This window comes from Odocoileus virginianus, chromosome 11 (assembly GCF_023699985.2).
Source record: "Odocoileus virginianus isolate 20LAN1187 ecotype Illinois chromosome 11, Ovbor_1.2, whole genome shotgun sequence".
Classification (NCBI taxonomy): Eukaryota; Metazoa; Chordata; class Mammalia; order Artiodactyla; family Cervidae; genus Odocoileus; species Odocoileus virginianus.
This window is the reverse complement of record NC_069684.1, coordinates 37,715,489-37,730,286: the sequence shown is the minus strand read 5'-3', so window position 1 is coordinate 37,730,286 and position 14,798 is coordinate 37,715,489. Positions and strand designations below refer to the sequence as shown.

The window sequence follows — 14,798 nt, the reverse complement described above, 5'->3', positions numbered from 1 at the left end:
GAGTCAGGCATGAATTCTCTCCGCTCTGCTCCCTCCCCTCCCCAACCCTCCCCACTCTCACCCTAGAGGACCAGAAATGGCAGCTAGCCGGGCCTGAGGAGGGAGACCAGGGCAAGACGGGCACTGCACTGTGGCCCATCCAGCAACATCAGGGCCAGGGCACCAGGCAGGTCCCTCTGATTCTGAAGCCTGAGTCAGCGCTCTCTTTTGGGGAATTGGGCAACCCTGCACCAGCTGACTTCCTGCCTCACTGCTCCCCGAATAAGACTCTGCAGGCACCCCAAGGTGGGGGCCCCCAGTTCCTTCTCCTATTTATAAATAGACTGTGAGAGGGGAAGGCAGAGAAGGACAGGCCTTGGGGAGGAGGAAGAAGAGGCTGCCACCAAGACTGTACCATCTGAAAGCACAAAATCTACAGACCCTCAGTCCTTCCTGCCAGCATACTGATGCAGCACTGTGGGGGTCTCCAAGGCTTCTTGATTTTCTGGAGACCCCCCTCACCCTAGATGCCAGTACCCTTGGGAAGGGGTCCGACTCCCAGCCTCCCCCAGGAGCATCCCTGGGCACAGTGAGACCAGGAAGGGGACACAATGGGAGAGGAAGCCATGGAGGAAGCTCCAGGCTTGCAGAGTAGCACATGCCCCTCAAAACTTCTCTTTTTCACAGAGTAGGGGGAACAGAGAGGCTGTTCAGACCCAGGAGAAGCACCTACTGTGTGCAGACAGTGCTGGGGACATTCCCAGGCACTGTTTAATCTCTGAACCAACACAATGAGGTCAGCATCACCCCATTTTAGAGATGCAGAAACAGAGGCTTCCAGAGGTTCTACACCATGTCTGGGACCACGCAGCCAACAAGTAGCAGACAGGAGCTAGTCTCAGCCACCTCTCCCTCGGTGTCCTCAGATAGTCTTAGCCCCGGCATCTTCTCTTGCTGCCTCATTTTAGAGACGAGGGGCCCAGAGAGGGAGAGTGACCACCTGGAGAACACACAGTGAGCAAGGCAAAAGGGTCTCCAGGATCCCAGGGCAGACAGCACAGCCTGGGGAAGAGCAGAAGCATCTGCCCAAGGACCCAGGGATCCACGCACAGATGGAAACTGGTTTCAACCAATAGAGAAACCATATCATTTCCATGGCAGGTCCCTGGGGGCCTCAACGCACAGTGAGACACAGCAGAGCCATTTGGGCCTAAATCTTAGGGGATTCTCAGGAGCCCCACCAACTTCGGGGTGCAGCCTACAGGGCGGTGACGCCGGAGCCAGGCGGTGGAGGCTCGTCTGCCGTCACGGAGACGCGGGGCACCTGCGTCAGGAGGACCGACCACATCACAGGCGGCGGCCCAGGGTGACACATCCCACTCCTGGCCCACTGCCTGTGATGTCGCGTTAGAAGTGAGCTGGGGGCAGACAGGAAGCCCAGGCTGGTATCCGGTTCTTGGGGCCACGCTTTGTTCTAAGCACCGGGGTACAAAGATACCAGGGTGTGGTCCCTGCCCCTAAGGAACACTCAGTCTAGTTGCAGAAAGCATCCCCAACCCTTTCCATCCCCCCAACACACACCCTCCAGGACCAGCCCTATCACTTCCTCAATCTCTCTCAGCCCCGCCTTCAGCATCTCTCTGCCACCTACAACCTTCTTACTCCTTCTTGGTCCCCAGGCTTTCCAGACAGACCCAATGTCACCTTCCTACACCAAGTCTGGGCCGAGCTCAGTGTTCTCAGCTTGGTGCCTGGGGGTCACTGCCCGGGCCATGCCAGCATCTCCCACCCTGTCTTCATTCTGTACTGTCCCCTCTGGGTCCCCCCCACCCTTCCATGCCTCCTCCTGCTGCTCCCTCTGCCCCAGTATCCTGCCTACCCCCATCGCAGGGCCAACTCTTGGGCTTCTTTCAAGAGTCCTCTCCACTAGTCAGACCTAGAAATCAGGTCTCTTTAACTTCCAAGCCTACTACATCAACACTACTCAGACTTTTCCACCAAAGGATACTTTAATGGAAAAGAAAGAAAAGTAATCTAAGGAAGGAGTTCAAATATGCTGGCTCTAACAACATGAAATTTTTAAGTCTTATGTTTTACCATGGAACGTTTCTATGTCATGCCATAATATATACTTTTTTTTTTTAATTTTTACTGAGCATAGTAGATTTACAGCACTGTGTTAGCTATACATTAGTTTTAATGTGAAAATAATGCTTTTCCTCAAAATTGTAAAGTAAAATTGATACTCCAGGAAAAAAAAAGAGTCCTCTCCACTATCATCTCAAAGAAATGTTCTCTGGGGGTCAGAGGTTCCCTGAGGGCTCCAGTGACAACCTGGGTTTATCTCTCTACTGCCCAGACCACTTCTGGTTAAATTATTTGCTTCCCTGTATCTTCCCACTGTGTCTGCACCCTCTAGCGTGAGCTCTGAGCAAGACATCAGGTTTCAGTCCCAGCCCTGTCACTCACCAGCCTCAGTTTCGCCATCTCTGAAATGGGGACAAAAGCAGTGCCCACCTCATGGGGCTGTTATGATTCACTGGGCCAAGGCGTGTGGCGTGCTGAGCACCATGCCCGGCAGCAGTAAAAACTGAGCATTATTTCATTAGGTTTTTATTACTCACGGCTCCACGCCCAGCCCAGTGCACAGCCCACAGCGGCGGGGGGAGGGGTGTGCACCTAATAGATGCTGAATTGTTTAACAGAAGCAAAAGTTTTCGTTTCCAATTAGCTGAAATGAGCTGGGGCTACAGCATGAGAACTGGGCAGGAAATGGGCATATATTTATAGAGAGGGTGGCGTCCTCAGGCTGGCAGAGCCCCTCACGGCCGCTGCAGCCACTGTGACATCCAGGGGGTAGTTTAAGCTGGAGCTTGGAGGGAGCCATCTGGGGTGGACTCTTGGCTCTGCCCTCTAGAGAGCTGAGAGCCTGAGCCCAGAGCTTAGCCTCTGTGCCTTGACTGACTCTCCTATCAAATGGGGATGATACTGGTGACCCCTCCCCTGGTGGCCTCAAGGACAGATGTCACTGGGGGCAAATGATGCACTAGACCCTTGCCTGGCACCCACGAAGCACCCACTGGCCATGAGTCCTAGCTCAGGGTTCACTGTACTCTCCCAGCCCTCAAAGGGAAGTGACCAGGGCGGGGAGGGGGGTGTCCCTTTTCTCCCCACCTCACCACAGAGAGGAAAACCAAACCAGGGAGAAGGTCCCAAGGTCCTGGCAGCAGAGGCAAGCAGGCCTCCAGGAGTCCTGCCCCTCTGCTCACAGTAGGGCTCATCATATTTCACACCGGAGATGCTCAGGCCAGCCCTGCCCAGCCTGGAGTGGAGTAGATCCACTCCAGCAGCGGCCAGGGTGACTGAGGCCAGGCTCACCTAGGGCTGACCACGAGAGCTCCAGGAACAGAGGGGGCTGACATGGTCCACAGTCAGGTTGCAGGGGCACAGTTAAAGCCAGAGGGGCCTCATGTTGCAGGATGGGGTGGAGAAAGCCAGCTCCCCCTTCTTCCCCAGTCCTCTGCCCCCACCCTAGGTCTTAGTCCAACCCAAAGCCCACCTCCTCCCTGAAGCCTTCGATTCTTCCTTCCTGTTCTGCTGCCACTCCATCAGCCCAGAGTTCTTGCCTAAACTACAGCAACAGCCTGTCCTCCCCATTGAGGCCTGAGTGATCTTCCTAATACACCCTCTGCTCTGGTCACTCCCTTGTCCAAAAACTCTCGGTGGCTCCCGGTTAACTCAACTCCTGATTCAAAGTGAGTGGGGCAGCTGAAAGCATGGACACTGGGACAAAGATGCCTGGCTTTGAATCCAGGCTCCTTTCTTACTGGAGGGAAGCATCAAAGGTGTTTTGCTTTTTTTTTTTCAATAAATGAGGCTTAAAAACCTCAATATATATCTCAAGGGACATCTGTGAGAATTAAACGAGATCACACACGTAAAGTGCTTAGTAAATGCTCCAAAAATTATAGCTGCTACAATGTTTTAATTTTTAAATTTTGTACAATTGATCCTGAATAGCCTATAGCCTCAGGCTTCCCTAGTGGCTTAGCAATAAAGCATTTGCCTTCAAGAAAGGAGATGCAGGTTTGATCCCTAGGTCAGGAAGATCCCCTGAAGAAGGAGATAGCAACCCCCTCCAGTATTCTTGCTTGGGAAATCTCATGGACAGAGGAGCCTGGTGGGTTACAGTTCATGGGAGTCACAAGAGTTGGACACGACTAAGTGACTAAACCACCACCAGCTTATAGCCTCAAGTACCATCACTGCATCTAACAAGGCTGTTGCTTAATTGAGTCTATAGCCACTGTTCCCTGCTATCCATCCTCCAACTCTCCACTCAGCCCAATCTTGCCTACCCTCCAGGGCTCAGCTTTTAGAAAGATCCCATGTGGTCACTGCAGGAAGAGGAATGTGGGGGACAGAATCAGGAAGGAGACAAGAAAAGATGGAGGGGATCAAGGGGCCAGGTCAGGAAGAGAGTGAAGACAGGGGGTGATGGAGGAGGGGAGAGAGGATAGGGGATCATGACATGAGGTGGGGGATGGGGGCTTGAGAGAGCCGGGAGGACAGGACAGGAAGCAGCAGGACTGGGGGCTTGTGAATGCAAGCAGGAGGGGACAGGCTCACCAGGGACAACCTGAATGAATCTGGTGCCTCTGCGCATGCATGACAGACAGAAGCTGGACTCTGGGTTGGCAGCAGAGGGCAGGGAGGGGTGCCCTGGATGCTGGTGGGGTTCCCGATAACTGAAGCCACATGCTGGGGCCCTTCCTCAAGAGTCACTGTCAAGTCCAGACCTCAGCTTTGAGCCGGAGCCTCATGGAGGCCAGAATGGCAGGCCACCTCCTGCCCAAAGTCACCGACCCTCCCCACCATCTCCCCTCTTCCCCATCTAACAGTCAGCACTGAAGGACTCGAGAGAGGGAGTGAGCCAGGTGTGCTGGTCTCTGCTGAGGGTCAGAGAGGAGAAGAGAACTGGCCAAGCCCTCTGAAACTGGAGGCCAAGCCACGGCTGGGCCCGGGACCCCCACTCTCAGCTCCATGCTCTGCTCACTTCTGCAGTCTTGGGCATCTCTCCTGAACGGCACTGGAGAAGGTTTTCTGTGAATGGCCTGGAAGATGCCTATCCACAGCCTCCCTGCCCCAACTCCCTCCCCGAGCCACTCTCAACCTCCGGCCCACTCAATTCCCTGAATCTGTGGCCACATCAGCCATACCCGCCACAGGGCCAGGTTTAAATGGAAACAGACAGGTGGGCTGCTGTCTGGACGGCAGAGGAAAACAAAAGCCCCTGGGGATTTCTGCCCCATCTTTGGTCAGAGCACTGAATCAACCTAGGGTCCCGGCTCCGAAGCCGGGGACGGACCAGCAGTTTGCTGGCCAAAGGGATCCACCCGCGTCCCTTGAAGTCACCCTGGGCTGCCAACTGTTCCCACACATGCCCACTCAGTGTCTGCTGCCAAGAGTACGAGGGTAGCTGGCCCACCCGGGGCCAGGGAGGTGGGCTCTGCAGACTCATGGGCTAGCTAACAGGTCTTGTTCTAGTAACACAAGGTAGTATCGTGATCCTCAACCTCCGCAGGCGACAACCGAGATGCAGCCTGTTCCAAGCCCTCCTCCTGTGCAAAGAGAACACAGAAGCTGAGAGGTAGGGCGATCTGACACGATCAACAGGACACCAGGGCAGAGACAGAGGTGGGGCCTCCTGGACAGCTGCCCTGCCCCCCCCAACCCCCTCCCCCAGCATTGCTCAAACTTGGGGCAGTCGGAAATCAACTCCTGCAAACCCTCTCCGTGAACAGACACTTCCTCTTCCTGTGCACACACCTCGAGAGCCCCAAACCACAGTGATGTCACCACCACCTGTGACCTCACAACGAGACACGGTGGAAACTGACTGTGGGCTCCAAAGTCCCAACCCCACAGGCAACATCTCAGCAGGGGGGCGTTCATGCCCAAAGCCGGGGGACTCAGAACGGGGGGGGGGGGGGGGGGGAGGATGGCTGTGCAGAGGTATCACAGGGACAAAGACTTCTTCAAGGAACACGCTCTCCCCACTCAAGGCTTCCCTTTACCTACGGGATCCCAGGCAGTAGGTCCAGTGATGCCCAGGCACAGACTTTCAGCCCCGAAGTACCTGAAAGTTAAGACGGGCCAACTAGGTCATAAGGGGTAGGGAGGTGGGAAACCCGTGGAGCCTACTCTGCCTGAGGGTTGTGCATCTTGTCTTGGCTGCAAGCTGACCAGCAGCCTTGATGCTACTGCGGCCTGAGTCAGGGAAATCATTCCAGGCAAAGCAAGTGGGATTGAGGTCAGCAAGCAGAGAGATTGAGAAGCAGAGATATTAATGGTGGGGAGGGAAGGACTCTCCTTCCTGGGAAAACTCTTAAACCCCCTCGCCCCAGTCTGTGGCCTGTGTCAAGCACAAACAAAGCTGATGCTTCTCCAGCACTCCAAGAATGTGTTAGGATCAGTGCTGTTAGGTTATATAGAGATAGGGGTGCTTAGGCCCAGAGAGGCTAAGTAACCCGATCAAGGTCACATAGTGAGCCAATACTTAAGTGCACAGATGGAAACTCTGGTCTCCTGGCCCCCAGGCCAGTGCTCCTTTATCAGGGCCCTGCTATCTCAGAAGCCACTTGGAGAATGGCAGCCATGGACAGCATGACCTCAGAAGAGCCTTCACAGGGCTTCCCATTCTCAGGGTTACAAGTAAACAGAATCTTCCAGATTGCAGAGGTCAAAGATGGAAGAGATTTTAAAGGCAGTCTGGAGTCATCCCATGCCCATCTTGCTGATGGTGAGAAAGTCGAGGCCTTCTGCATCCTCTCCGCAGCAAGGTAATGAGACTCCCCTATTCTATGCCCCATGTCCCCCTTGCTCACTCTCAAATAAGATCCAGCACCTGTCACTCACTGAAAGGAGTGGGGGGAGGGGAAGATTTCCTGACCCCTTAGCATTTGCCACCCACTGGGCTCCTGAGGCCAGAGAGTTGGGCAGGTGGTGTGAGGGGCCCCAGGAAGGGGGTCTTGAGCAGGAATCAGAGCTAGAAGGTGGGCAGGAGGGAAACTGTTCTTTCTGGGCAGGAGCTCTGGGCACAGGGAGGTCTGCCACCCCTACTGCAGGGCCCTGGGGATCTGACTCCACGGGAACTCCCAGGTCCAGCAAAGCCACAGATGCTCTAACAACCGCCAATGGGCTGCACAACTTAGAAAGCACTTTTTAATCCTGACAACCAGCCAGAGAGGTGAGGGATCATTCCCATTTTACAGATGGGAACACAAAAGCAGGCATCCATAGACGGACAGATATGTCAAGGTCACACAGTCTATAAACAGAAAAGTAACGGGTGAGCCAAGGTCTGTCCACCTCTGACGCTGGAGCCCTTCTTCTAAGTCATCAGTATTGCTTTCGTGGGGCCTGATGGGCTGTCCCGAAGCGGGAGTCACAGCATCTCTGCTTTGTTCCTGTTTCCCTCGGTAGCACCCCTAGCTCTATCCTAAACCCCTGGCTTCCCTCCCTGCCTGCTTCCGGGCAAATCACATGCTTCCTGGGTTCCTGAGTCACTTTCAGTGGGTGACCCTGTCACGAGCCGAGAAGGGGATGTGGGCGGGTGAGCACTTTGGGGAGAGCACTGCTAGCCTCAGCAGACCAGCAGAGCAGAGGAAGAGCCCAGAGAATCACCCCAGAGAGGAGACGAACTGGAGCCCAGCCCCGCCTGCCACCACTGGCTCTCCAAACTCAGCTATCTCATCTAAAAAACAGGGTCATTATAAAGGTCAGATGAATATTTTCGGACATTAATTCAATATTTTTAGCACTAACTACATGTCAGGCAGTGTTCTAAGCCAGCGGTTCTCAGTTGGGATAATTTCTCCCCCAGGGGACATTTTGCAGTATCTGGACACATTTTTTTTCTTTTTTTGGCTGAGCCTCACAGCACGCAAAAGTCACCTCACCAGAGATCAGACCTGTGCCTCCTGCAGTGGAAGCACAGAGTCCTAACCACTTGCCCACCAGGGAAGCCCTATCAAGGGATATTTCTAACTGTCACAACTGAAGGACCAGTGCTGCTGGCATCTCGTGGGTAGAGGTCAAGGATGTTGCTAAACATCCTACAACTCGCGGGACAACTCCCACAGAACCACCTAGCCCAAGGGTCAAGAGCACCGAGAATGAGAAATCCTCTTCTAGGCTATGAGTCTACAGTAGTGAACAAGTCCCTGCCCACACCTTACTTAACAGTCGAGTAGAAAGACACAAAGCAAGTGAAAGAAATTTAATAAGCCAGAAGTGTTATATATAAAAAAAAGCAGATTATGGGAGTGAGAGTATCTGGAGGGGAGCTTTTAAGTAAGTTGGCCAGAAAAGGCACCCTTGAGAAGAATTCATTTGAGCAGAAGGAAGTACAGGAATGAGACCAGAGGAGAACATTGGAAGCAAGTGCAAAGGGCCTGAGGCAAGTGTGTGTGTGTCGCACATTTGAACAACAGAAAAGCAGCCAGCATCGTATAAAGCTGAGAACTAAGTTGATGTGTAGAGCTGAAGGTAACACACACACACAAACACCCCACGGATGGCAGTAAAACTCTCCCCCTCCATCCTTCTTGGCTACTCCTCCAGGAAGCACTGATGGTCAAGACCGGAAATGTCTCCCAGCCCTGGAAAAGAAGAGTGCTCCAGGAGCCACTGGGCCAGGCCCCAAGACCACAGTGAGGGCCACATCCTCAGCCGGCAAGCAGGTTCCCCTCTGGGGTCTCAGATGGGGCAAACAGGACAGCAGGTGCCCTGGGTCACCCGTCTCCACCAAAGGCCGATATCTCTAGGCCAAACTGAGGGCCCCCAACCTCTCCCCTAATTCAAGCTGGCCCCAAGCAAAGAATAAGGCAAACAGAGGCCCCTCAGCCTCAGGACTTCCAGGGGAAGGTAGGTCGCCCAGCAGGTAAAGGTCCCTTCAACCCCCTCCCAGCAACAACAGAAAGCTAGACAGCTGGGGTCCTGCCCACCCCCATCAGACGGCACCAATCGCCCACCTAACCTGTCAGCTTTACTGGCATTTCTTTGTCGAATGAATGAATGAATGACTAGATGAATGAATGATGCATTGCACACCAGCTGGCACATACAGCTTTTAAAGGAGGCAAAAACCCAGCTGGCAAAGTGATTCTCCTGCACCTGCAGTCAGTTCGTCTCCTTGGGGCTCTTTCTGCAACTTGCTCTGTTACATCCAATATAACTGGACATCACCGAGTGCCAGGGACCCGGCTGGGGGCAGGAGGGGACACAGGCATGGGGGGAGTAGAGTGAGGAGGGCTTTGGAATCAGGCAGACCTGTATTCAAGTCTCCTCACCCCCCACCCTCGAGTTCTACAATCCTGGGAAACGTCGTAACCTCTCGGAGACTCAGTTTCTGCATCTCTTAATGAGAAGACCACCTTTTAGGAGCTGCCATAAGGAAGGTTTCAGCAAGACTCTGCAATTAAATTCAAAGCCTAGTACCTGGCACTCAGTGGGTATTCAAAAAACAGGTGCTGTTGAGGTGCTAATAATAAGGAGGAAGATTGCACAGAACCTGTCCTCAAGGAACATTCCATCTACTGAGGTGGATAAAACACCAGATTAAAAAATAGAATAATGTCTCTCCACAAGGGAGATGAAGGGCTGGGAGTCCTAAAAGCAGTTCATCAAATTCAACTGGGAAATTGAGGAAAGGCTTTGGGGTAGGGATAGGGGGAAATGTGTAAAAGACCCTGAAGGATGGGGGAGGGGTTACCATGGAGAGGGAACAGCACCGAGTGTGAAGATACATAACGACCGTGAAACACCCGGATGCCTCATTCGCTCTGGCCTGGGACACGGGGGCAGCAGGTGGGGTGGAGGGGAGAGCAGTTTCTGCCTTGGTCACTGGGGACCTTTTGCTTCTCAGGCAAGGAGAGAGGCGCTCTACTTTGAGGATGGTTGCCCCAGCGATGAGACAATCCTGGGAAGGAGGGAACAAGCTGATATGGGAGCTGGTCACAGGGGAGGGAAGCGAAAGACTCAGGCAAAGCCCTCTAACAACTCCAGGACGAGGGGCTGCTGTCCTGAAGAGAAGCCCTACACCTCCTCCACCCAGGAGCTCTCATGACCCAGGTTTGCCGAGGCAGACAATGCCCCTAGTCTTGGCACCCTGCAGGCAGGCTGGGGACCACAGCCATGGGCATCCATACTCAGGTCTCAGAGTTGGGACTCTTCTGACCTCCTCTGTTTACACAACAACCTCTGGGGCAGCAACCCGCCCCCACACCAAATGTGAGTGAGTCAGTTCTAATCTGACAGCCTCCATCCTCTGCCCTGGAGAGCTGGACTCTAAGGTATCTTTAGCCTTAGCCTGTGAGTCACCTCACATGAGTCAGTGTCACCTCCTACTTTCCTCCCTGGTCAAGATGTCCAGACAGGTCAGTATACACCCATCCATAAGATCATGAGAAGGGATGAAGGCACACCTCCTCACTTGCCAAGAAGGGAAAGGAAGAGATGTCCTCTTTGAGGGAAGAGCACCTTCCCATGCCCTTCCATGAAACACAAGGAATTTGTTGAGCCTCAGTTTTCCTTCTCTGCAAAATGGGGCCATTCAGTCTTACCAGGCACAAAGGGCAAAGGAGGAGCAGACCTCTGCACGCTCTCCCTTGCTGTCTGGTGAGTGCAGTCAGTACTGAATAACAGCTCTGGGGTCTCTGCTCTCTCTATTTTCCTGGAGCCCCTTAGAGATCATGTCAGTCTTGACAACCAGCCCAGAAGTCCTCCCTCACCCTTGTCCCCAGATCCTCAGGGAGGTCAGACCAGTGGTACTCTAGGACAGTATCTTCCTCCCCATCACCCTAGAGTCCAGACAGGGCAGACTCTGAAGTGGGGTCTGGGCAAAGGGCACAGAAGACAGCCCATAGTCTGAATGTTCCCTTATTAGGCACTTACTGCACACCTGCCCTATTCTTTTAGAGGCGCAGCCCCAGTATTTCTAAGAAAGAAGAAAAGCATTGCCCAGAAGAGGAGGAAGTCTTCTGAAGAAGGTGCCGGGCATCTGCAGTGGGGACAGCGCCCCAGTACAGTTCACCGCCTACCCTCACCCCAAAGCCACCCTGGGGAGGGCAGGGGTCGCAGGGGTAACGGGAGCTGGGGTTCAGAGTCTGGCTGGGATCTGTCCAGAGCCCGCTGGCCGGCCACCAACTCCCTGCGCTGCGCTGACGGAGGGACCAGAGTGTGACCCCCGACCGCGGTGTCCAGAGTTCCGGACCTCGGACCTCGGGCGCACGTGTGCCAAACCCGAGGTCCCCTTAAGGTCTCCAAAGGCGCGCGCGTCTGACCCTGTTTCCATGGCTCGGAGTCCAGCTCCCTTGTCAGGGTGCCCCGGGGGCGGGGGACGCGCGCCAAACCGGAGGTGGGTGGGATGGCGCCCCCCGCGGGGCCGCGCGAGTCACCTACCTGGGCGGGCACGGCGTGGCCCGCGGCCCAGAACTGCAGACCGACCGCCAGCGCGGCCCAGAAGGCGGTGGGCGCCATAGGTGCCGGCGGGTTGGCCAAACCCTCGCGCCCTTGCGCCTCGGCTCCCGCTCCACTGCCTCCGCGCCTCCGACTGAAAGCGAAAGCCGGTGCGCGGCCGGAGACAGGCCGGGGGGCGGGACCGGGCGCGGACGCACCTCCCTGCCCTCCTCCTGCACCCTCCCCCCAGCCGGCCGCCCTGCACCCCAGCCCGGACTCTCACCCGAGTCTGCCCGCCCCCGCGCTGGGTCCGGACCTCCAGCGCCAGCCACTCGCAGTCCGCTGAGACCCTGCAACCTCCTTCTAACATCCCCTCCTATTAAAATCAACCTTTCCAGAGGTGGCGCGGGAAACCCTTACGGGGGACAGGCTCCTACCAGGCTTGTGGTTGCCCCGAGGCTTTGCCTGTCGACCTGCCTGGGTCCACCTACCCCTCCTACCCGCGTCAGGCTCTCCACTCTTGTGGAGGAGTGTGGCACAATTTTGGGGAAATCTCGCACAAAACTGACACGAGCTCAGCTAGGGACGTCCTAGATTATTCACTTATTTAGACTTTAGAGTCGGACCACCTGAGTCTGAATCTCTGCATTGACCTCAAAGAGATAGTCTGAAGATCAAAAGTTATGGAGTAAACATACTATAGTCTATATTGGACTTCACTGGTGGCTCAGCGGTAAAGAATGTACCTGCCAATGCAGAAGACGCAGGAGACACAGGTTCAATCCCTGGGTCAGGAAGATCCCCTAGAGAGGAAATGGCAACCCACTCCAGTATTCTTGCAGTATTCTTGTCCCATGGACAGAAGGACCCTGGCAGGCTCCAGTCCATGGGGTTGCATACAGTCCCTCAGGACTGAGCAACTAAACAACAATATAGTATATATTATACATGCATGTAAACTTATAATGTAAGTATCTAAGTAACTTAGTAAGCTCTGCGTGCATATTAGCTGTTACTTCTATTATTCATCTGCTCATTTATCCTTAAACATTCTTCATACCCTCATCAGAGTGAGCCTGGCCCTGCCCTGACCTCCTTGAGTCCCCAGTCCTGGTAGCAGACAAGTAAACAGAGACTGGGACAGAAAACTGTCCAGGACGCTGTGGGGGCCCAGAGGGGGCCTGGCCCAGGCCAAGGGCCACGAAGGCTGGTTTCCCTGGAGTTTACATCTGAGCACCCATTCTAGCTGCCACTTTGAGTGCCAGGGCTTCTAATACCAGGACCAGCCCTGAATGACCAAAACGTTCCACCAGCCCTAGGAGCCCGAGCACACAGGGTATTTCTGGGGGGCAGGGTGGGCAGGACTTTATTCTCTTCCCTCACTGCCCCAAAACAAGGGACTCCCTGCTCTGGCCACCAACCCCAGGGATGGTAAGGATGATGCTTCTAGGCACTGCATGAGGAACTGGGAAGTGACCCTTGAGGGATGGAAAATCCCACCTCCTGATCAGGAGACTGGGAAATTACCTGGTTCCCACACATTTCTGAGACATGGGCCACGCTGAGGGCGAGGCTAGCGTAGCCCACAACATTAACTCTGTAGAGAGGGTCAGCCTCTAAAACTGGCATGAAGATTTCTTCTGGCTCTTACAAGTCTTGTCTGGGAGCAGTTTGGAGGACTTCCTTATCCCTGAGAGAGAGTCAAGGCCAGGAGCGAGGTGTCACCTCCGTGGATGTCCCCTGCACACCCCAAACCCAGTGGGTCCCCCTGACTCATTCCCTCCAACAGCTCCCCATGCCAGGGAGCAGCACCACCACCACCACCCAACCATGGGGATCCTCCGGGGATTCCACCTTCCAACTCAGCTCTACCAGCTGGACTCCAAGAGGTGGGTGACAGCCAGCCCAACAGGTAAGCAAGCCCTCTATCTAGTGATCCTATGAAAGTGAAAGTGTTAGTCTCTCCATCATGTCTGACTCTTTGTGACCCCGTGGACTGTAGCTTGCCATGCTCCTCTGTCCATGGAATTCTCCAGGCAAGAATACTGGAGTAGGTTGCCATTCTCTTCTCCAAGGAATCTTCCTGACCCAGGGATCGAACCCAGGCCTCCTGCATTGCAGGCGGGTTCTTTGCCATCTGAGCCACCAAGAAACCCAAACTTAAAGGCCAGGCTATACAAGGTCCTTAATACAGAGGAATTAGTTATAAAGATGTTAGAGAAATTAAAAGAAGAATTAGGGGAAAGGGATACTATTCCAAGCTTAGCAACTACAAGAAGCCACCACCATCTCTGGGGCCGCAAGTGGCATTACTAAAGCCAGGAGCTGAGGCATCTAGAGTTATCTGGAAACCTGGAGGAGACAGAGTCACTGTTAGAGACAGGGCATGAGCAGAGAGTCCTGGCTTCTCCCTCCTCTCACCCTCCAGTCGCCCACCGGTGCCTCCCATTGGCCAAATCTAAGATAGGAGCCATTTAGGAAAGGAACCTGGGAGATGTAGTTTGTTGAGGTTATCCCACTGCAATGGAAATTAAAAGATGCTTGCTCCTTGGAAAGAAAGCTATGACAAACCTAGGCAGCATATTAAAAAGCATAGACATCATTTTGCCAACAGAAGTCCATATAGTCAAAGCTGTGGTTTTTCTAGTAGTCATGTCACAGACATGACAGTTGCACCCCGAAGAAGGCTGAGCGCCAAAGAATTGATGCTTTCAAATTGTGGTACTGGAGAAGACCCTTGAGAGTCCCTTGGACTGCAAGAAGAACAAACCAGTCAAACCTCAAGGAAATCAATCCTGAATACTCATTGGAAATACTGTTTCTCCAATACTTTGGCCACCTGATGTGAAGAGTCAACTCATTGGAAAAGACTCTGTTGCTGGGAAAGATTGAAGGCAAAAGGAGAAAGGGGCAGCAGAGGATGAGATGGTTGAATGGCATCACCAACTCAATGGGCAGGAATTTGGGCAAACTCTGGGAGATCGTGAAGGACAGGGAAGCCTGGCATGCTACTTCCATGGGGTCACAAAAAGTTGGACACAACTTAACGACTGAATGACAGGGGGTGGGGTGGGAGTAGGGGCTTGATAGCAGGGCCTGGAGCTGAGCACAGGCAGATAACCAGTGAGGGTCTAAAGAGAAAGTCTCACTCCTTATTACGTTTGTTCTGGGGACCTATTCTTTCTGCATGAACTCCTGGGCAAGTCTTGGAGCTTTTCCAGGCACTTCTAGGCAAGTCACCAGATGAGAATGCAATCCTGCCCTGGGGACTTGACAGAGCTGCAGTCTCTTATCCAGGGTGGAGCTTCTCCCTTTATCCAACTGAACCCTGTCTGGAACTTGCCTAGGAGTGGGAGGAC

General features: G+C 54.0%; 1 protein-coding gene and 1 long non-coding RNA gene across 2 annotated transcripts in view; one reads left to right on the top strand and one right to left on the bottom strand.

Annotated features, from left to right (window-relative positions):
• TNFRSF1B (TNF receptor superfamily member 1B) overlaps positions 1 to 11,594 on the bottom strand; it is a 35,161-nt gene extending 23,567 nt beyond the window's left edge. The window contains exon 1 of the mRNA XM_020897502.2: positions 11,443 to 11,594. Coding sequence (XP_020753161.2) covers positions 11,443 to 11,520 — 78 coding nt within the window. The 5' untranslated portion in view covers positions 11,521 to 11,594. The remainder of the gene's footprint in view (positions 1 to 11,442) is intronic.
• Positions 5,982 to 11,381, top strand: LOC139037497 (uncharacterized). The gene is made up of 3 exons (XR_011490360.1): positions 5,982 to 6,143; positions 6,579 to 6,821; positions 10,960 to 11,381. It is a non-coding gene; the product is annotated as an uncharacterized lncRNA (long non-coding RNA).
• Positions 11,595 to 14,798: the final 3,204 nt, after the last annotated feature.